The sequence below is a fragment of the Sitophilus oryzae genome, unplaced genomic scaffold, assembly GCF_002938485.1.
Source record: "Sitophilus oryzae breed Bouriz unplaced genomic scaffold, Soryzae_2.0 scaffold_1396_pilon_pilon, whole genome shotgun sequence".
Classification (NCBI taxonomy): Eukaryota; Metazoa; Arthropoda; class Insecta; order Coleoptera; family Curculionidae; genus Sitophilus; species Sitophilus oryzae.
This window is the reverse complement of record NW_022146055.1, coordinates 5,931,144-5,955,571: the sequence shown is the minus strand read 5'-3', so window position 1 is coordinate 5,955,571 and position 24,428 is coordinate 5,931,144. Positions and strand designations below refer to the sequence as shown.

Below are 24,428 nucleotides of genomic sequence, written 5' to 3'. Positions count from 1 at the left end.
ACATTGGTCACTTTTAAGAGCATGTTACTTCTTTATTTTAAATGGAACATCCAGTATATTTTTCCGGTGTTTATTGGGGAATTTATATATCTTCAAAATATTATTAAGATTGCCTATCCCTCAGACAGAGATCTTCATAGATATTTTAATTTTTATGATTTTACGTCAGTAGATCTTTATTATTGGAAAAAATTTAGGGGTGGCTGTGTGATATACCTTTTGTAAAAAATTACAGAAAAATATGCAGTTCTTAGATAAAAAATCAACATTTTCAATCCTAAATAACTCGGAAAATATTAATTTTCTGAAAAAATGTTATAGAAATTTTTTACTTAGAATTCATCCCTTTATTGATTTTTGTAATTAAAATGGGTTATTTATTTTTCACCCCCGAGAAGGGGTGGCACTCACTCCCAAGGTGAAAGCACACTTCGCTACTATGTAAGTTTTATTTTTTACATATATCTCTATTCACTGTTAAAATTTCACGTCAATCGGTTCGGGTGTCAAGAATTCGGAGGTAATACCCTATTTTTATCCTCGCTAACTGGCCTATACCAGATGTTTTCCTGTCATGGAAGTCCTAATATGGAAGTCAGGATGAATAGAGGAATAACAATAACTAAAGAATCCAAGGACAAATAACACCCGAGAGCAAATTGTGCCGATGTCACCAAACAGTGCTCCGGCACATATTTTTCTTAACCTAGCTGTTTGAAGCAATATTTATATTTTTTGATAATTGTTTTGACTACGCCTATGGTGTATCATACTAATTAATTACGAAAAAAAACGCATTAAAATGTTAACAAAAGGTACAAAACTAGTATCGACGTATAGCACATAAATATCAAGTACATATAGATGTTAATTGAAATTGAAGAATAATTATCGGAATTCAATAAGAAAACGCTAAAAAGTTGGAGTGGCCTGTTTATCTACCTATGAAACGTAACTCCTGGCTCTTTCTTATCGTTGCTGCTTTTACACTTGAAAACTGAACAACTAATCACCATTGTAATAAAGTTTATACAAAGTTTACTACACACAAACTATTAAAAATCGCTAAAATTGTCGCTGGTGACTCATTGTTTGTCATCAAAAGAATGGCCTCTAAGGTCACAAATTCTGCTGCAGCCCGTATATGGGCGTTACATGTCCTTATATTCTTTAGTCATTGGGAATAATGTATAATTTATTTTTTTTTACGTTTATTTTCTTCTATCTTATTGTTATCTGAACAAGTTTAAATAATATTTAAATCCGTTTGTGCTCCTGTATTATTCTGGGTTGTATTAGGGAAGAAATGATTTTTAAAGAAATTTAATACGGTATATTTAACTTTCTTCTGTAGGTTTTTGTACGAATTCCAGGGTTTGCTGAATATCCACGTAAATCTTTGTAGTAGTCCTGTTTTGGGCAGGGGTGCTCTCGTTTGGGGATCTTCGCCGGGGCTGCGTTTAAAACGAGAATCATTTTGTGAGAGTGGAGTTACCTTTATCTTTCGATCTTTGAAATGGTAATTAAGTAAATAGCTCATCATATCTGAAAGAAAATAACGATATAAAGCTAAAACTAGTTTAAGGTACTGTTGTTCTATACAAAATCTAGGTATACCTATAATATTATGAATTCATTATGCCTGGTGTTTTTCGCTAACACCCCTATAACTTTTTTATTTTTTTCAGATAAAAAAACTAGATTTGGTATGTTAGTATATGACATATTATACAGGGTTGTTCACCACATACGACGCGGGGTATTGTAGCTAAACTAAGTACATATTAGGTTTTTGCAAATTGTAAGTTTTGGGTTCGTTGAAGGACTATTAGAGCTACAATTTAATTTTTTTACAAGATACAGAGTCTCCCAAACAAATAAAATATATCAAAGTTGTATTTTTTTTAAATGAGACGCCCTGTATATTATTACATTTTTAGTTTCTACGATTAAAATAAACGTAAATTTGATTAATAGTTCAGTCATTGGGAATTTTTGCTTGGAAAAAAGTCCGGAAGTTTTGCAACTTTGCAGGTTTATAGGTTTTGGGCTCCCTAACTTAAAATCCATAAAATGCACATCTCCAGACTTGCCGCCGGCGCCGCCATCTTGCCGAGATGGCGCCCAAAATCGGTATTTGGTCTCGAAAACTATGCGTTTTTCGCAAAAGTTTGAGGAGAGCAAAATTAAAGAGAATAAGAATTTCCTATACAAAAGGTTCTATGAAAATTTTTGCTAAACACAACCGTTTAGGCACAAAATCCTTGGAAATTTTACAATTTTGCGTAAAATATGATATATTACGTATAGTCGATTTTCCGAAATCAAATGTCGATTAGGGTTCACTAAAACTAGTTTTAGTTTAGTTTCTACAATTTTGTCATGAAACGGTCTGTCATGAGTGGTCTCCCCGGAGGCCTACTCCACTAGATAAATTAAAAACTTTAACTTATCTGCACAAGCCCGACGGACCTGGCTCATTGATGTAAAGCAGGGTTCGGAAAACTACATGTTACTTTTAAAAACTACATAAACTACATTACATGTAGTTAATGTAGTTTATGTAGAGGGTGTAGTTTATGTAACCTATGTATGTAACTTTCAAATATCAAAGATTTGAGGAGACGTTATAATAAGTTGAAGTTTTAAAAACACATAATGTATTTAAGAAAACAGAAAAAAATATGCCTTTAAATATAATATTTACATCATATTATCTCTATTACACCTCATACAAATGAAAATTATTCATAATATCAATACATAGTTTATTAACGTAGTTTTCGAACAAGTTAATGAACGAGAAAAGACGTAGTTTTTGAAGAAAAAGTACACGTAGTTAATCAGGTATATATATATATATATATATATATATATATATATATATATATATATATATATATATATATATATATATATATATATATATATATATATATATATATATATATATATATATATATATATATATATATATATATATATATATATATATATATATATATATATATATATATATATATATATATATATATATATATATATATATATATATATATATATAAATCATAGATTAATTACTTCCGAACCCTGACGTAAAGTCGATCGTGTCTGCTGTGCATGGTGGTCTCTCAATTCGTCCAACTCTTCATCTTTAGCCGCCAGAGGGATATCTACAGGCAAGTCCAACTCCTCTTTATCGGATTCGTCGAGTGACTCTTCAGTGGACTTCACAGGATTTTCCATTGCAGTATGCACAAATCATTGAACATTTTAATCCTGCTTTTCTGCATCCGCAGGCTTTACCACAGTTGTTGGTTTTGCATTTACAGGATAAAAATGTCAATAGGGATTTTGGAGCTAGATCTGTCAACGTTGTGACTGGAGTAATGCCTGTTTTTGTTTTCTTCCAACCCTATTCTTCGGCATCTTTGGTACAACCAGACCAATGCTGAACCTGGTGGTAAGTTCGCAATCAATGCTGTCCAGCACGACAATTAATTATTCATAAATTAATTATTATTATATTAAACGAATTAATGATACGCCACTGTTTTATGATAAAATTGAAGAAACTAAACTAAAACTAGTTTTAGTAAACCCTAATCAACATTTGATTTCGGAAAATCGACTATACATACATATATCATATTTTACGCAAAATTATAAAATTTCCAGGGATTTGGTGCCTAAAGGGTTGACTTTCGCAAAAATTTTCATTGAACCCTTTTTATAGGAAATTTTATTCCCTTTAATTTTTCTCTCTTCAAATTTTTACGAAAAACGCATAGTTTTCGAGATATTTACAAAATACCGATTTTGGGCGCCATTTTGGCAAGATGGCGGCGCCGGCGGCAAGTCTGGAAATGTGCCTTTTATGGATTTTAGTTATGGACCCCAAAACCTATAAACCTGCAAAGTTTCAAAACTTCCGGACTTTTTTCCAAGCAGGCCCCTTTTTTGATCCCCAATGAACTAACTATAAGGTTTACTGCATTTTAATGTTACCGTTTTTGAAATATTTAGGTTTTCGTCAAAATACAGTAATAATTTTAATGCTTTATTTTTCTAGGCGTATTTAAGTTTTTAAAACCAAATATTGTACTGAAGTATTTCTATTTACTAAATTTTGTGTTGCAATAATAAAAATTATACTACTTTATACAGAGTGTCTAAAAATTTATTTTAAATAATAACGAGCTTTAAACGACAATAACTTCTTTAATTTAAATAGAACTCCCTGTATATTTTATGGGAATCAGAATTTAATTGTCTATCTATTTATGTATTAAATTATTTTTTACCTATGTCTTCAGGTTTTCGTAGAAAATTCATTTTCTTATAATTTAGACCTCAATTATCAATATACCCATGGCATATTGACATTTTAGATTATTTTTAAAAATGTAACAAATTTTTAAAGGGTAAAGATACTAATATTGTCGATATAGTTCGTTTATGTTATTAAAAAATAAAAAAATTGTTTAAATATTTGTAAAAGAGGACCAATTACTATGATTCCAATATTCAAACTACATTAATTGACTGTTTGCGTTGATTAATAATAATTGCTCCAAATACTAAAAAACTCAATTTGTATGTGTTATTAGACAATGTAGTAAAAAGTAACACCTTAAAAATTATATTTCATTTTTTGACGAATGCTTATTTATAAAAACAGAGACGTTCATTTTCATAACTTATTATTATATCGATTTTTGATTCAAAATCCACATTTAGTTAGAATAATTTATTAACTAACACAATTAAATATGTAATTAATTAATATTTGGACGGAAATAATGGTGGTATATTTAATTAATGGTATACTCTTTTATAAAGATTTAAATAGTTTTATTTTTGTTTACAAATAGGCTGGTAATATTATCGTTCTTAGCACCTGTACATTTTGTACATTTGTTGCTTTAAAAACAATCTAAAATGTCAATATTCCATGGCCATAATGCATTTATCATACCGACGCACTGTGGTCAATTTTGTCAAATTAGCCGGAAAAAAATATTAGTGAAAATTACTTAACTTTGATTAATAACTATATCTGATTTTATATGTTAGGTATCATAAAATTACATTAATAATATAATTAATAAGAACAGGTCGTATACAGGGTGTGTAATAATTAAAAACTTGGAAAAGTTTCGTTATTTTTTATTTTAAATAGATTTTGGTCGCGATCATTTGCATATGTTAAATATTTAAAAATTATCATATTCTAAGAATAATACAATGGATCTTACAGATTTTGCTAACAGTTGCTTTTAAAAAGTCAACAACCTCCAAGCATTTAATCTGGGCAATACGTCCTAAAAAATTGCCTGGACTTAACAGACGGACTAGGACGGTAAATTTGTAGGTTTGGTAAAGTTGTCTAATGGTTTAACTATCAACTTAACTTTATTTAAAATTGAAACCTCATAAGACTTGTTTCTGCTAGTTCATTAAAAAAATGTATATTCTAATAATTTAAAAAAAAATCTAACCATATCAAAATTATTTACTCATATTTAATACTCAACAGAAGAACATTAATGTCAAAAAACTTACCACCAACAATTGCTCTTTCCATTTTAGATAGTATTAATGACATATAACTTTTTGCACGGAATACCAAATTACTTTATTCATGTGCAAATAACAAGATTATTTAGTTTAGTTTGTCAACTATACTACATTTTCAATCAAAATAACAGTAAATTCGCAATGACCTTTGACATATTTGTTAATGAAATGTTCTTAGCAACTATTTCAAAGCCTACTTATGGAGTTTTTGACGCCGCTTAGCCTCATCAGATTTTTTAATATTTTCCTGTTTATTTTTAAAAATTGACCATAGTGCGACGGTACCATTTAAAAGTTAAATGGTGTAATTACTTCTGGCGATACTCGAAAATGTTTGTGGTCTGCAAATGCCAATTTTGATATAGAAATGAAAGTATCTCAAGAATGTAGGTGTAAAATTTAAATATGCCATTTCCTTTGAAATAACAAAATTCTGTCATATACAGGGTGTCCCAGGCTGATCGTGCATTAGAAGTTTCTAGAGAACTAAAATATCTAGCTCGGAGATTTTTTGCACATTATAGTTTCACAACGAGTTCTATCGATTAAAAATATTTTCAATATGGCGGCACTTCCGGAAATACCGGAAGTTGACAGCAACTTACTTATTTTAAATGGGTACCCCAGTTTTTATTACATACTAAAATTCTCTATAACATTTTATGAATTTTGATATTAAACACTCTATATCTAACATTGGCCGTTTTTGAGAAAAAAATATATTTAAAATTTTTGAACGAAAAAAACTGCCTGTCAAAAATATGTGTATAGCCTAAACGTCAAATTTAGCGATTACCACAGCCACTGTGCCATAAAGAGAAAACCTGTGGCTATTACAAAAACTAAATAGTTCGAATGTTATATAATAATGGCCGCAGCTGTCATGGAATTGAGCGATTAAGAAATTATTATAAATCGTTTTTTTCAAATGGAAACCCACATTTTCTATTTCACTAGTGAAAAGGCTTTCCAATTCTTTAATTTTTTACTATACATGTTCCTATACCTAAAATAAATCGTTTTTAAGTTATTTAAGATTTAGTTTTAAAGAGTATATTTTTTTTGATTTTAACCAGTAGCCTATGACTTTAAACGTCAAGTGATGTAAAACAATAGATCTGGCCATGTCATATTGTGACGCTTTGTTCAAAAAGCACCATCACTTCCGAGCCAACTTTGCGCTGTTTTTCTTCGATCATACAGAATACAGAATGTTATTAATAATATCAAGTATTAGATATCACTAAAGAGCGAAAATACGAGATATATTTTTCTGAAAATACAAATACCCTTTTTAAACTCTTAAGCAGGCAGTATTTATAATATAGGAAATTCAAATAATTCGTTTTTTGACAGATGGAAATAAATTGTCTGACTGTTTGACACTCCATGTCAAAGGAAGATTGATAAAATCAAGAAAAATACGATTTAAAAATAACTCAAAAACGATTTATTTTAGGTATAGGAACATGTATAGTTAAAAAGTAACGAATTGAAAAACCTTTTCATTAGTGAAATAAAAAAGTGGGTTTCCATTTGAAAAAAATGATTTATTATAATTTTTTAATCGCTCAATTCCGTGACAGCTACCGCCATTATTATATGACATTTGAACAATTTAATTTTTGAAATAGATAACCACATGTCTTCTCTTTACGTCACGGTGGCTGTGGTAATCACTAAATTTGACGTTTAGGCTATACACATATTTTTGACAGGCAGTTTTTTTCGTTCAAAAAATTTAAATATTATTTTTCTCAAAAACGGTTAATGTTAGATATAGAGTGTTTAATATCAAAATTCATAAAATTTTAAAAAATGGGGGCCCCCTTTAAAATAAGGAAGTTGCTGTCAACTTCCGGTATTTCCGGAAGTGCCGCCATATTGAAAATATTTTTAATCGATAGATATCGTTGTGAAACTATGATGTGCAAAAAGTTTCCGAGCTGGATGTTGTAGTTCTCTAGAAACTTCTAATGCACGCTCAGCCTGGGACACCCTATATATGTAGTCTTTATTTAAAAGGAAATATTGCAATCTTAAAATATTTTAAACGAATAATTGTATTCCATTTAGAGTTGCAAGCTCAGAGAAAACTTAAGCCTGTTTTTCATTTAAATCATTTTAATGACTTAAATCATTTGATTTTAAGTCATTTTTCAAAAGCTGACTATAGTACTATTCTTTTAAAAGTTCCTCAATATGGCCGACCTAGTTACGAAAATTGGTAATTTTTTTTTAATGTAAAATAAGTTGGCGTTAGCGAATTCAGAAATTGATTTACTCTTTGGTTAACAATAATATTTTTCAGGATTGTCAAGTTGACGTTAAAGTTAGGTTATTAGGTGGTTGTCATAAATAAAAACATAGATTATTGAAATTATTTAATAAGAATAAAGGTATTTTACCGCAGATCCGAAGAGATTTTACTTAAAGGTATTTTATAAACTTGCTCACAGTGAGATTATTAACTCCCCTGTTTCTTATATTTCAGTTAAAGGGACGTAAGAACTATAGGAAGTAAATTTTTGTTTTCATGTTTTGACGATATCTGAGAGTTCCTAGAATTATCAAGATTATTGAATAATTATAGTTGTTTAATAAGTGAAATTAATAGAAGACTTGGAAATAGGATGATGCTTTTCATGTTATAGTTGATAGATCACCCCATTCTCTTTAATTTGTTTTTATTTCAGTACAGTTAATCACAAATTGACTTGATGTGTGCAAAAACAGCTATATATTTTCAAACATCTTATTTAAATAGTTCTTTTATATACTGTTAAACTGTATCAACTACAAAGTATTTAGCAAAAAATGATAAGGTAATAAATTTTGTAGATATAATTTATGAAAATGTATAATATATAAAGATTAGAACACAATCCTCTGAAGGACAAAGAAATACTCAAAAACTCACTAAATATACTTTATTAAAAATAATAACATACAAAAACATCCATGCAAACTGTAATAATCAGAACATTATCCACATTTATTAAATTTGTGTCCGCACTCCTGTCAGGAAAGCCAGAAATGTTTGTTGCCAGAAACACATCAGAATATATCACAATCACAACTATAGGTTAATCAGTACTAAATTTTATACCTAGTAAGTGATGCGTTAACTAACAAGTATAGGATAAAAAACAATTATTAATATAGAGTGTACTATACAATGTCCTGCTTATTTATGAAATGACTTTCCCTTCAAATGTGAGGAATACCAGTAAAATTAAACATAATTTTTGGTGTGGTTTGGTGTTTGATATTCTAACTACATCTATTATGAACCTTAAGTGCCTTAAGGGCTTTTAGTGAGTAACTGTATTTTTTATTATTCTTTGTGTATCCTGTAAAGTAAAAAAATATATATTTCAAGAAATATAAAAACAATGCAATAGATATCAAACAGATTCATAAAAACTACTTACAATTATTGTACATAATTATATATTTCAAGTGTTATTTGATGTTTGGTCCCATTACCAACATTACCTTATTTAGGTCTTCTCTACTAACTCAACTTTTAAACCTGTTTTAAACCTTCTTTATATTTTAAAACTGATTTACAACAATCTGTAATGCCCGCGCTGTTTCCTGAAATATAAGTTTAAGTTAATCTATTTATTATAATATAGTACATATTACAAACCTGAAAATTACTGATACGACGAAACTTCTCAAAATAATTAGAGACCTTTTTACAAACATCTGGACTAATTTATTTTCACGAATTTGTGAACGAGTCAATGTTTTCTAATACGTTTTTCAGCGTTTTACACATTTTGAATATCTTCCAGCCTATTCGTCAATTCTTGATCGGTGAAAAGATTATTTATAACTATATAATTAGTACTGCAGGTTGCAGGTTAAATAAAAGAACAAAATCAAGTAGAATTTGTGAATATAAACTCAAAAAATAATGAAAATATTTAGAAAAAGGAACCGTAAACGTCAATGTCAGCCAAGTGTCAGTAGTTCAATTGGATTTACCACAGATTATCAATTTGAACGATTAGAAGTACAGTCGATTCCGGTTTAGAGATTTTCGTTTTTTAAGCCTCCCATACTGAAGTCCGCCATATTGGGAAGTTTTAAATGAATACAAGTATATTAAAATTTAAGTCTTTTTTAAAATGATTTGTGATTTAAATTTTTATTCCGAAATAGAAAAAGATTTAATTCTTTTTAGAAAAGGCTTAAGTCAGATTTTTATACAGGGTGTATTACAGCCGAAGTTTCCGGAAACTTCGGCAGCAGATTCTGCACATAAAAACAAGTAAAAATGTTCGTTTCAACGTATGTTTTAAAATGCTTAGTTTCGGAGATACTGGGTGACGAAGTTTCATTTTTATTTCGATTTTTTCTAAATAATTTCTGAAGTAACGTCAATATTTGGACGAAAATTGGTGTCTGTGAATTTTTTGACGTGAGAAATTTGATTTTGATGTCAATATGACTCCTGTTTGTAGAGGGCGCCACCTACATGTGTTTTATCTGCTGTGAAGAGTAATAACTTTTCGTCTGTACCTGTATAAAACTACTGAGTGAAAAAATATACCTACATTTCCTTGATTTTTTACGTAAAAAATATTTCTTGGTAAAAATTGCTACGAGCAACTGTTCCCAAGATATTTAGAATGGAAATAGTCAATACATGTCATTATTGACAAAAATAAACATGTCGAGTATAGTTATTTGACTAAAATAATAAGTTTGGGAAATTTTCATTTTTTTTTTAAATTAATCATAAACTCAAATAAAAAAAACATTTCAAATTTATAATTTCAGTCTATAGTGGAGTGCCCAGAGACTTTTACCTCGGAATTCAATTACTGTCAATGTATTAATGTGAAACCTTCTGTATTGTGTTTTATACATAAAATACTAAAATGTTTACACATTTTTTTTCGTTGCTTTTAATATTTTATTTTAGTAATTTTAGTAAATTCTTAGTTATTTTATTCTTAATTTTTTGATTTTTATTTATTCTTTTTCTAAGTAAATTTATTGAAATAAATAAATCTAATGCATAAGCTATACCTATATTGCTTATATTCTAATCATTGAAATTTTGATTGAAATCGAATTATACAGGGTGGCGCGTCATATACGACGCGGTTTTTGCAAGGAGAACAAAAGTTTGTATTGAAGTGAAATTTTGTAAGTATGTAAGTCAATTTAAAGCATTTTCTTAAATTATATAGAGTTCTACAGGGTGTCCCGAACAAAAGTTACATATCAAAGTTTTGTTTTTTGTAATGGAACACCCTATATATTAATTGATTTTTGGATTCTAGTTAAAAATAAAGGTTTGTTTCATTAGAAAAGTATATGATTAAAACGTATAGTTTTTGAAATACATTCACCGGCACGAAAAATGGGTACTACCTTAAAACTTTGATGTATTTTAAAGGTTAATATATTTTGTTTTAATGGGTCCATTTTGATGATTTTTTTGGCAGTGTGTAGCCAAATTATTTGACTTTTTAGTATATTTTTCTAAATTAAAAACGAAACTCCCTCTCATCTGTTAATTATACGAGGGAAAACAAAATGTTGATATTTTGATGAAAGAAAACAGCAAGAAATTTAAAAATAATTTTATCATCTAGATACATCCTTTCTCGATGATTTGTTTTTTGGTTCATCTCATTAGCTTTATTTTTGTTGGAAATATTCGCTTTTGAAGAAGACATTAACGTGTTTTCGTAATTTTTACATTAAAACCATGCCTTTGATTTTGGGCCTAGTCAACACATCTAGTAAGTTCTGGTCCCGAAGCAGGCCTTCTTGACATAAGATTTGCTTCATTTAATCTTCTTCTTATAGTCCGTTAGTTAATATGTACGTTCCTTAAGTGCCATTCATTATCAATGTGAAAAGCTGGCAAACGGCGGTTTCTTAGCGATAAACTTACAATAAGTCGATTGTCTCGCTTAGAAGTTTTCATACGAAGGTTTCTGGACGTCTAGATTGACGTCCTCATGGACGTTGTCATAATTCAAAAACCACTTAGTATACTCTATGGTATTAAGGTATTTTTGAAACAGGAATTTTATAGCAAATTCACTAAAATAAACAAAAATAGATATATATTTGACTCACCCTGTATATCTATAAAAATATTTTTAAAATGTGAACTACCATTAAATACATATTTTGTAAAAGGTTTGGAGTGAAAATCTCAAATAGGAATCCTGATACAGAGCTTTTCCAGAATACGGAGCCATCTTGTATGTATGCATTTGTATATGTGTGTTTATTTAAATACTAAAGTGAAAACAACGAATTTAAATGGGTAAACTTTGTAATATATCTTATTAACAATACAATGCAAAAAGTTTTATAAAAAATCGTTCACAGTAAATGAATTCCGAGGTTTGTATCCCATAAGAGCTTAAAGCACTCCACTACTAATGACTATTTAGTCAAAACGTTTAATTTATGTCAATGATGACAGGTATTGATAATTTCGATTCCAAAAATCTCGAGAACCATTAATCGTAGCGATTTTTACCAAGATACCTTTTTTACGTAAAAACCAAAGATATTTAAACTCAAGAGATACAATTTTTTTCCTTCATCGGCCATTATTCTATCCTTATTTTCGCATCTCTCTTACACCGAAAACATTTGCCAGATTTACCTGTATATCGGTATTAGTATTCCATTAAATACCACAACCAATTATTAAGTAATAAATAATTTCGTTATATTTCTATAATATATCAAGTACATTAATTTGCTAACGTCAATTTTTTCATTTAATCCTTAACTGCTTAACTATTTTAAATTTTATAATGGAATAAAAATATCATGATCGTGTTTCTTTTAATAATAAAAAGCAGTTTGGCAACGTCAGTTTTAGAAATATGCCGGGGTAGTACAACGGATTTCGAGGATGAATGCAAATTCCTAGATTCTCCTGTTGCGATGTTGCTATGCCGCCGATCAAGCTCCGTATTCTTTATTTGCAGTATTATAGTATTTTTGCGTTATTTTGTGGACTTCTGTGGACATTAATTTGAAAATATGGTGCATTCATGTATTGTGTACAAGAGAGTGTATCATTTAAATCCAAATTTCACTTTTCACCGGTAAATAAAAATAAGTAGGGTTAGGTATATTATTATATCCTCTTCTCTGTATCATCAGAGGCGGACCTAAACATAAAAAATAGCAGATTTCTAAATTATATTTATTTTTAGGTTTATTTTTTAAATTGTATATTTATTAATTTATTCTGTTTTTTAAATTATATTTTTATTAATTAAATTATTTGTAGAAAAAAGGTAAAAGGTGTTGAATAAGTATAATCTAGGTACCCACTTGGGTTTGACAAATCATTACCTACCTTTTGTGAAAATTTTATTGGGGTGTACCAAAAATGGAATTTTGCGGCCTTAATTTTTTTGTTGCCGTTACAATATAATACGGCTTTTGTTTTAAATTTTGGTTGCTATAATGTAAATGGACATCTTTTGACATACATATAATTAATGTACTTTTATGACTACTACATTTTGTTGTATTTTTACATTTTATTGTATTGAAATTCTTTGCACATGCACTTTTTATTATTTATAATGTTACGGTTTAAAATTCACCGTAACTTATTTTACTTATTTTGCTTATTTTTAGGAATAAAACTAAACTTACTTGAATAACTTGAATAATAACGTTTAATTAGCTTACTTCTTAACTGTACATATAACTTCTAATAATATCTTATCTATTAAATCTCTTCACCACAACAATTTCTTGGGATGACTGTATTATAATATCAAATAATTTTGTTTAATAATTTCATTTAATGACATTCATTTATCGAATTTTAACTACAGAGCAGACTCCCTATTTGTTCTCATTGTTTCACTACGTTCACCATGATCATTCGACTGGGCAAGTGCATTATTTTAAAATTCCTCAACACCGAACAGCTAACTTCCAAAAATCTTTTTTTTTTGTTTCATAGCGCCACATTTGTGGAATAATATTTCTAATAACTTTAAATTTCAATCCTTTACAGATTATAAAAAACAAATTAAAAATCATTTACTAAATTCATAACAATAAATCATTTAAAAAATTATAGTTTCTTCGACTGATTTGTGAGGTTCTTGTTCTTCTGATATGACCGTCATTGGTTGCTGTTCCGGTTACACTATTTCGTTATGGCTCTCTGCTTATCTCCGCCCATCCCTGATAAAATTATATTTTCACTTTTTTTATCTAATTTTATTTTTTTTTAATTCTGTTTATTTTTATAATTTAATTTATTTCTATTTCGTTTTTGGGGTCGCACCACTCTGGTACTATGTATCATTGTATCGGTTTTTTTAATCGCGGTAGCGATCCCTTTAGACACACATTTTAGTAGTTGTAAAATTCATATAGGTATATAGTAAATATACATATAATAATAAAGTTTTTATCAAAAATATGTGAAGTCTACAAATATTAGTTTTTGGTAAAATATTGTGTTACTAGGTTAAAATAACTATTTTATTTTGTTATTGCTAATAGAGGGAGTCTCATTCACCGGAGATGAACAAGGTTTGGAACAAGATATTGAAACTGCATTTACTAATACACCCAAAGTTTGATATTTTATTTAATAAAATAAAGTAAAAAACGCTTATTGATTTTTTAATCGTTATTCTTATGTGAAAAGCCATCTTATAATAAAAAATTATGCCGGTTTTTATTTATTACTCAACTTATTTTTTTTCCTATTAATATCCTCCCTCAACTTTTTACAATGCGACAAATATGTAAGTGTTATTATTATTCTTTAAATTTATTAAACAATTATTTTAATTTCCTTAAAATACTGTCGGTCGATCGGCACGCCACTGGAAATTGACCTCAACCGTCTAATATTTGTAAACAACTACATTGTTGCCGTTGCGCCGATACCCTATTCCCTTCTTTGTCCATTCTCTCTCGCACTCGTTGATTTGCGCAAACCAATGTGTGATGAAGAAGAAAAGGTTTAGAGCGTTTTATGAATGGTTCGTTGTATCTCCCGAGTTTAAATATCTTTGGTAAAAACCATCGTAAATGTATATTTTTTTACTCAGTAGTTTTATACAGGTAGCCAAACTGGTAAACCAAACAAGAAAAGTAATATTAAAAAAGATACTTAAATTGAATTCTGGTTGTCTGGACTTGTAATTATATTGATTTTGCTGACTTAGTTTGATTTTACTGACTTAACTTGCAGATAATCATGATTTAAGAAAAAATAGACTTAAGTTATAAAAACTTAAATAAAATCTTATTGCTTTAAGTCTTTACAAAAATGACTTGAATTGAAATAAAATGATTTAAGTCAAAGACTCAAGACTTAAATCATTTGAACTTTCTGTTGAATTTGACTTAAGACTTAAATCATTTTAAATTACTTAAGACTTAAGTCTTTTTAAGACTCGTTGCAGGCTCTGGTCCCATTACGACTTAATTTGTGGACTTCTCCTAAAACGCCATACTATCAAAAAACAAAACGACGGCGCGGCGTGAGAGATGGTTTGGAAATAAAGATCGCTGTCAATTTGTATTATGTGGAGAATGTTATTGTTTGCCATTTTAAAGCCAATTAAACGGCGTCTTGTCGGTCATACGGGAAATACGATACTTTTCTTTATCACCGAATTAGTTTTCGGTGAATCACAATGTATATCGAAATATCTTATAATCTTTGTCTATATCTAATATATTTCAAAAGGCGTAATTCTAATGATACAATTGAAAACATACCTTCTATTTTTTGTATTACTTTATAAGCCTCTTCGGTTGAGTTTGTGTATATAAACAACTTTAAGAGCTTTAAGAATACTGGCCGTTTTTCAAGGAAAGCGTAGATGTTCTTTTTCTGTAGAAAATCATCTTCGGAAGCTTTTCTGTGGGCTTGCTTTGCATATGTTCCATAAAAGCAAATCAGGGTGAAGCTAAAATATTAATACATTTTAATTATTAAATGTTTTGTTAGATTAAGAACAGAGGTTACGGAGGCTATACCGGGTGCGTCTCAAAAGTGGCTGACTACTATAACTTTTTTATTTATTCAGATAAAATCAAGATCTGGTATGTTAGTACATGATAGAAATTAGGATTGATTGACGTATTCAGTTGTTTACGGCCACTTCATGTTTCGCTGGAAATGACTACAAATTTTGATTTTTAAATGACACCATCGGTATTTTTTTACTTTATTCGATAGAAAATGACATTCTGAATAGAAACACATACTATATGTCAACTTTTGACATTTTTACATATGGTTTATTTGAAATTATAACTTGCGGTTCGTAACGAAAATTTGACTCGAAATACCAAGTGTCTGCATGGTATCATATTATTCGTAAAAAAATACTTTTTCCAAATATGCTAATGAACCACCCTCATTCCATTTTAAAAAATTGAGATATGATAAAAAAAATACGATTTGGGCATTTTCTAACTAGCTAGGACAAGACACTAAAAACATTAGACGACCAATCTATTTTTCCAAGGCTCCTTGATTAAGAATTAGTGTTTTTAACATAGCCATGGGACTCTAGATTGAATTTTAAAATACAATTTTCTATTCAGCGAGAATGTCAAAAGTTGACATATGATATGTCATTCTATTCAGAATGTCATTTTCTATCGAATAAAGTAATAAAATACCGAGGGTGCCATTTAAAAATCAAAAGTTGTAGTCATTTCCGGTGAAACAGGAAGTGACCAAAAACAATTGAATACGTCAATCAATCCTAATTTGTGTCATGTACCAACATATCAAATCTCGTTTTTTTATCTGAAAAAGTAAAAAAAAAGTTATAGGGGTGGGCCACTTTTGAGACGCACCCGGTAGAGGCGATAAATAATTTATAAATCTGCATATATACCATACGATTTAAAAAAACGGTGTCGAAGAAAGCTCTAGACATCATTACTTGGTCCGTACTCTTCTTGTTTTTAAAGGCGCTTAATGCCAGTTGGCCTTAAGCAAGTTTTTTCTTAAGAATGAACTTTATTTCTATACAGGGTGCTACAAATTCGAGGTACGAGCATTGGTATCTTGGAAACCGTAATAGATACGAAGATGGTTAAATTGGGGCAAAGTTGCGCCTTGGAATGTTTACTAACATGCTATCAAAAAAATTTCAAAAATTTCAAGGATTGCTGAGTTTTTTGAGAAAAACGGATTTTTTGAAAATCAATTTTATTTTTCCCTGACATGACGTTAGTTTTTAGAAAATCAAAGAACTAATTACACATTCTCATAGCCACTTTATCAGAGCTACCTGACAGTATTTTTAGAAATTCAAATTAGCTGATATTTTGGGAGATACAGATGCCGACTTAATTTTTTTTTAAATACGGACCTGCATTTTTTATTTCAGGTTTTGAAAGAACTCTGTCTCCTGAGTATGATGATATGCTACACTTAATATATTTTTTTTTGTTTTGGACATTTGAACAAAATTTTTAAATAAATTGTGTTCTACTAACTAACTTCAAGTCCGGCTCTGTTTTTTTAATATTTAATCTATTCATCGTTACAATATTGATAAGCCTTTAAACTTAACAATAACGTGGGGTAAAATATTGAATAAGGAAAATCAAACGCAACAAAATAATAAAAAATAATATGCAATAATTAATATATATATATATATATATATATATATATAATATATATATATATATATATATATATATATATAATATATATAAAAATATATATATATATATATATATATATATATATATATATATATATATATATATATATATATATATATATATATATATAAATATAATATATATATATATATATATATATATATATATATATATATATATATATATATATATATATATATATATATATATATATATATATATATATATATATATATATATATATATATATATATATATATATATATATATATATATATATATATTAATTATTGCATTATTATTTTTTATTATTTTGTTGCGTTTGATTTTCCTTATTCAATATTTTACCCCACGTTATTGTTAAGTTTAACAATAACGTGGTATATATATGTGATATAAATATGATTAGTGTTAATATGAGTGTATTACATACATATGTTTAAATAACGAACTTAACAAAAAACAACAGATTTAAACATTCACTGAAAAAGTAGTAATGTTAACATTAAATAAAACATTATCAATAATAATTATGCGATCGCACCTATCCGTAAAACAAACAAGCAACAAAACAAAATAACATACAAATCATGAGCTTAACATTAACATTAAATGAAACATTATCAATAACTAGCTTTTTCCTGCGACTACGTTCGCGTTACACCTCGAATTGTTCATGCATTGATTTCAATGATTGTTTACTTCTTTATGGATAGAGCTAGTGAGCGTTACAATTGCAATATTTAAACTATGTTTTTAAGAGTTTTAGAGCTACTCGTATTTCATATGAAAGTTAGCAATTGTCGATTTCCTGGGTATTATACAGGGCGAGTCTTGAATAAGAGTAAATATTTTCAGGGCTGGTAGATCTCGATAAAAGAAACATTTTCTTTTTACCGTTTTTCAAATAACTCCAAAATTAGTTATTTTACTTTAAAAAATTCCAAAAAAAGAAATATTTTTTGCTTAAATTTTGAGAACCACTGGAGCTTTTCGGGTTTTTCTGTCTGGTAAATTTAATCTACCTACTACCTGTGTTGCCATGTTATCAAGAAATTATGGTTTTTAACTAAAAACTAAAAAGAAATCTAAAAAGTTAAATAATCTTAATAATCCTAGAAGTTGTTATCGAAATCAAAGTATTTCAAAGAAGTTCAATTTTGGCCCCAAAATGATTTGTGATTGAAACTAATTATGTATGGTTGGACAGAGGGTTGATGTGGTTTTTTTATTTCTTAATTATGGGTATAGGGTGTTTTAGAAATCGTACCAAAGTCGAAATTTTGCAAAATCTGAAAAAAGAAAATCTCTCAAAATAATAAATACTGAAATGATTATTTACCCTCTATAGATAGAACCCTACCTATGGTTCCATATAAACTGTATTATAAAATAAACAGCTTTGACATATAAAGTTTTCAATTGAATATTTGAAGTTTCCAATTGTCGCTTTTCTTGAATACTCCACTGATTTATTTTTATTTTTCAAGAGCACTAATACCCTCTTTATACGTTATTTTTTATTCCTAGAAGGATGGTTTGAAGAAGAAATATTTCGTTCATATTATTGATGTCACTAAATAAACCCTTGTATAAAATTTTATACTTCTAGATGTTATATGCTGTCCTCCATTCGCGAATTTCAAGTTCCAGAACTTTACGCCCTGGGCTACTCAGAACGGTTCTGAAAGGAGCTGTGCGCGGTAGCCTAGGATATGGGTGTCCATATGGCACGGAACAGTTCTGAACTTTATGACTCAATTGAATGGAGTGAGAGTGTCGCGTTCTTGAACAGTTCAGAGCTGCACAACTGAATGAATGGAGGACAGTAATAATAATACATTTTCGTACAACAAACTTACATTCCCTATTCTGCTCCCTATGGGTATGAATTTCATAGATACGCTATGTCCAAATAATTAACTCATGTCTTTTAAATGATTCTTTGTGCAAATTTTTATGTGTATAATCCAGAGGTCACGAAGGTTTATATAATTTTTTACTAACTTTACCCATTGGTTGATGAATTTCAAAAATCTCTTCTTATTCTTCTTTCTGTAGAATTTCATTCTTCTAGACCAGATAGTAAATGATTTTCATACAACAAATCGTTCGACATAATTTTACACTCTAAGAGGATGAATTTTCTAAAATCGCTTTGCATAACTAATTCACTAATCACTAATGTCCTTTAAACGAACCTTAGTGCTAATATTGATGTATCTAAAGCTGGTGGTATGAACTGATCCCTAAAATATCTAATAACTTGATATATAATCTCTATAATCTAACTGACACACCACTGACAATGATAAATAATTGATTTCTGGAGGTATTTTGTGTAGGTGTTTTTCAGGTATGTCTTAATATTTATTCGTTTTACATAAAGAAATACCGATTAAACGATATAATAATACTTCATAACAAATCTAGAGATACCTTTCATTTAAAAAAAAGAATCATCAAGATTGGTGAGGCGGTTTCGGCGGGATGGATGTAACAAAAAAACCCTTTGAGCTTTTATATATGTATCCCACTTCGGTGTCACAAGCTGAATTTTTCAGGGAGGGAGTACAAGTACGTGATATGGGGACCCTTATTCCAAAAGAAGTACAAAATTAGACCGGGAAAAAAAGCACTATCATCAAAGATCGATATATTAATACCACCGTATATAGAAAACAAATACTTATTTTTTGATCCAGTACGAAATAAAGTCTTCGTAGGGAGTAATTTTTATAATTATTTACACAAAAAAACATTTCCATTAGCGCTTATGACCGAAAAAAACTTTAAACATGAATAATTCATTTCAATCACGCGAAAATTTGGTTTAAAAATGGACTTTTTTAAATATAACTCTCATTTAACGAAAAACGAAGGCCTAAATAAAAAAAAGAAACAATTTATAAGTTTCGCTTATGTCTTGACAAGGTAACAAAGCAAACCCCATATTCTTTGCTTTTAAACTAATAAAGATATATCAATAAACAATTAGCGATGTCCGACTGCCGCCGCCGTGCCGAGATTTCCTACGTATACGCGTGATGACGTCATGGTGTGGCAAATGTAGCATTTTAATTCGATTTGGGCTCCCTTATATAGGATAACAGAAATATTTTCAATGTTAAAATGAAAACAAAATTATATTACCATAGAAACGCGTTTTGATTCTCTAAAACGATGTGGAAAGTTGGGAAATTTTAAACTGGATTAACCATTATAGAAACAAGCAAACATTTTTATGAAGAATGCATTCTTCTCAAAATTTCAATAATAAAAAAGTGTTTCCTATTCTAAAGACAATCCGGGGACATACTGTATATTTTTTATGACTTAATTACAAAAGTATAGTTTTCAGATTCTTCGTTATACTTTGTAGTATAAAACAGTATTACTTGCCAAATTTCATAGTTCTAGGTCAAAGGCAAATACCCTAAAAATTTGATACCCTTGAGGGGTGTCGAAATATACGGTTTTTTTGCGGCGTAAACGGCCATATTTTTTTACGTTAATTAAAAGTTTCAATTTTTCAACTGCAAGTGACTGGAGACATGAGTATATGGTTTTAATTTCAACTCGATCCCTCTATGCGTTTTCGAGATAAAGGGTCTTAACTGACCGATAGATAGACAACAAATCTAATAAGAATTATAAGAAAGTTAACATTTGAAAATTATCATATTATGATCCATTGTAGAACAAAGAAAGTAGCAAGAACAAAGAAAGTGACAATGTACAGGGTGGGCCAAATTCGACGCTTTTAAATGGAAACATCCTTTTCTATAGGAGATAGACAAAAACTAATATCGGTGTCTAGAGCTCAATTTTCATCAAAAACATGATGGTGAAAACCGCACATTAATATCTGTTACCATTTCGGAGTTACGGGGTGTTTTTCAAAAATGTGCATTTTTAACAAATCGCTGTAACTTTTTTGCTATGGAAAATTTTGTATTTTCATGAAAACATTTCCAAAGCACCTTTTTACGTAGAATTTAATGGTTTAAGTATATTTTTTAAAAAAATATTAATTTAAGAGTTATCAACAGAAAAATTGATTTTTTATTTGGGACACCCTCTATATTTTTAATTAACTGAAAAGAATTTAAAATTACCTTTCCAAAAATATAGCACACTTGATATTTTGTTATAATCCCCTTCGAAATACAGAATTTTTAAATGTTCGCCACTTTTAACTAGTAGGCATTGGACCCCTTATTGATGATATTCCCTTAATGGAACTCGAAAACATATTTTTCCAGCAAGACGACGCACCGCCTCTGAACGCTGAAGTTATCAGCAAATTTTTGCAGCCAATTTCAAGAATATTTGAATAGCTAACCAAGATCCCAGCCGTTGGCCGTCGAGGCCGCCTGACTTAGTGCCCATGGATCTAATCCTATGGATATATTTGCGGAAGAATAAAGGTTCCTTATTCTTCCGTATAATCTAGACAAGAATTAGAAATACTTTGCAGTTATGAGAGGGTATCTTTCACCCCCACTGAGTTAATGAATTCCGCGAGAAATATTCAAAAACTGCCCCGTTTGTCTATAACAGAAGACGGTCGATATATCGAACACACGCAAAATCTCATGTCTTGGTTTGCTATTTATTTTTATTGTTATTAGATATAGTTTAAATGTGTTGATGTTGGTTAAATATATTTAAAATTGTTATAAAATTCTGGATTTCTCATAGCAAATTTATTTTCGTTTTAATTGATGCTCAGAGCAAGATTTTTTTTGCATTGCAGCCGGTGCCGTCCAAAGCCTACTTATTTAAAGCGGGCGAATTTTTATATACTCTATATCTCGAAGAGGAATCGAGCAAAATATCAAGTGTGTTATATTTTTGGAAATGTAATTTTAAATTATTTTCAATAATTTAAAAATATACAGGGTGTCCCATACAAAAAATAAGATTTTCTGTTGATAATTCTTAAATTATTAATTTTAAAAAAAATATACTTAAACCATTAAGTTCTACGTAAAAAGGTGCTTTGGAAATGTTTTCATAAAAATACAAAATTTTCCATAGCAAAAAAGTTACAGCGATTTGTTAAAAATGCATATTTTTGAAAAACACCCCGTAACTCCGAAACGGTAACAGATATCGATATGCGGTTTTCACCATCATGTTTTTTACAAAAATTGAACTCCAGACACCGATATTAGTTTTTGTCTATCTCCTATAGAAAAGGGTGTTTCCATTTAAAAGCGTCGAATTTGACCCACCCTGTACAGGGTGACGTTTATGGCGTAAACCGCCTGTTGATATTTTCACTGCCAACTGAGATATGGGGTCTTTTTGAATTTTTTACCATTTTGAGAATTGCCCATAACTTTTTTATTTCGCGGAATAATAAAATTCTTAAAAACGTTCTTAAGGAATTTTTAAGCCCAATCTAGCGACGTAGGCAGTTTTTTCTATGCTTGCTCTTTTTGTCAGAAATAATAAAAAATATAATTTTTTGAATGGAAATAAATCATAGTTGGCTATGAACTATGAAAAAATGCTGGCGTTTAACCCTTTCCTACGATATAAAGTTATGGGTATCTAGTTCTAAAAATGAGAGAAATATTAGGGTTTTTTTATCTTTATATCAAAGTGGGCCTTGATTTTGTGTTGATCTATTTGCCTAATTATTTTTTATCACAATTAAATATTCTATATTATTATTTATATGCATAATTAAAGACTTTTTAAAAGGTAAATTAACATTCTATATTAGTATTAGTAATTACAATTGAAATCGATACAATAAACAAAGAACAAAACTAAAAAAAATATTTTTTGAGTGACGAACATAGTTTTCAAAAAAAAATCATCAAAGATATTTAAACTGAGCACCTCCTTGTTGAACACACAATAAACATCTTTTGCGCACAGAGTTACAACTATTTATTAGGCGAACTGGTGTAATAACTCCAAAAGCTTGTCTAGTAGCCTTCTGCAATTCTTCTGTGGTCTTTTAATTTCCGTCATAAAAAAGTCGAAATTAGTTAAATCACAGGACCTAGTAGGCTAAGATATAGGGCCCCTTGTTCCAATCCAATTCTCTCTAAATTCTCAATTTAATACTTCAGTTGTAACCCTGGCGTTTTAGTTGAAATTGGTAATACTATTATAGAATATAGAATGTCGTTCGAAAGGGTTAAACGCCAGCATTTTTTTAAGTTCATAGCCAACTATGATTTCCATTATATTAAAAATTATATTTTAAAAATTATATTTTTTATTATTTCTGACAAAAAGAGCAAGCATAGAAAAAACTGACTACGCCACTGGATTGTGCTTAGAAAAGTGATTTAAGAATATTTTTACAGAATTTTATTATTCCCCGAAATAAAAAAGTTATATGCAATTTTCCAAATGGTAAAGAATTCAAAAAGACCCCGTATCTCAATTGGCAGTGAAAATGTCAACAGGCGGTTTACGCCATTAAACGTGTCTCAGAAATCGAATCCATGAACTATCTAGTCAGGACATAGGTTTTCTCTGTTAAAACGGACCAATTTCGACCACCCTGTGCAATTTATTTTGCTATGTCTATTGAAAAAGTGATAAAAATTAAAATTGAAGGTCTCTTCTAGTTTCCGAGATGGCAATGATGGCTCGAATTTGGAACACCCTGTACATAAAGGTGTTTTATTATTTAACTATTTTTTTACAGTAATTATTGCGTAACACAGATAGCATCAGCGTCAGCATTTTTCAACTAAAAAATCCATGAAAATATACAGACCGAATAAATCTTTCACCATATTAAGAGTCAGTTATTTAGTTTAAAAAATATATAACCACATTACATACCATAATATTGTCAATTTTAACGTAACCATTCTCACAGTGTTGGCTAAAATTATTTCAACAAATTTCTGTACCACCGTATTTGCATTAATATTTAATTTTAACTCACGACTAGTAAATTTTGAACTACAATATTTTATATACACATTATGCAGCCGTGGATTGTTACACGATCATATTTTTACTAACACTATCACCAAACCTATAAAAAAATAATAAAACAGAAAATCCGTACAGTCATGTGAATTCGATTATATTATTATTTTTATTTCTTACTTATTTAATATTGGCTAATATAATATATATAAATGGATAGGTAACACCCATGAAATACAATAAAGATTTTGAGTAGA

At 29.1% G+C, this 24,428-nt stretch overlaps 1 protein-coding gene across 1 annotated transcript; it reads right to left on the bottom strand.

Moving 5' to 3' along the window:
- Positions 1-1,191: 1,191 nt before the first annotated feature.
- On the bottom strand, positions 1,192-24,398 carry LOC115875951. The gene is made up of 4 exons (XM_030891558.1): positions 24,352-24,398; positions 24,079-24,277; positions 15,346-15,536; positions 1,192-1,545 (listed from the first exon to the last, which is right to left on the bottom strand). The coding sequence occupies exons 2-4, from the start codon at positions 24,105-24,107 to the stop codon at positions 1,247-1,249; spliced, it is 519 nt and encodes a 172-aa protein (XP_030747418.1). The 5' UTR covers positions 24,108-24,277; positions 24,352-24,398; the 3' UTR covers positions 1,192-1,246.
- Between the last annotated feature and the right edge of the window lie 30 nt (positions 24,399-24,428).

Bases quoted from the DNA above. Each gene is read 5' to 3' on its own strand.
- LOC115875951 (XM_030891558.1), bottom strand. From the start codon at position 24,107: ATGGTTACGTTAAAATTGACAATATTATG. The intron at 15,537-24,078 runs GTATGTAATGTG...TTAATATTTTAG, and splicing joins TTAAAATTGACAATATTATG to CTTCACCCTGATTTGCTTTT. The intron at 1,546-15,345 runs GTATGTTTTCAA...ATTTTCTTTCAG, and splicing joins AGTAATACAAAAAATAGAAG to ATATGATGAGCTATTTACTT.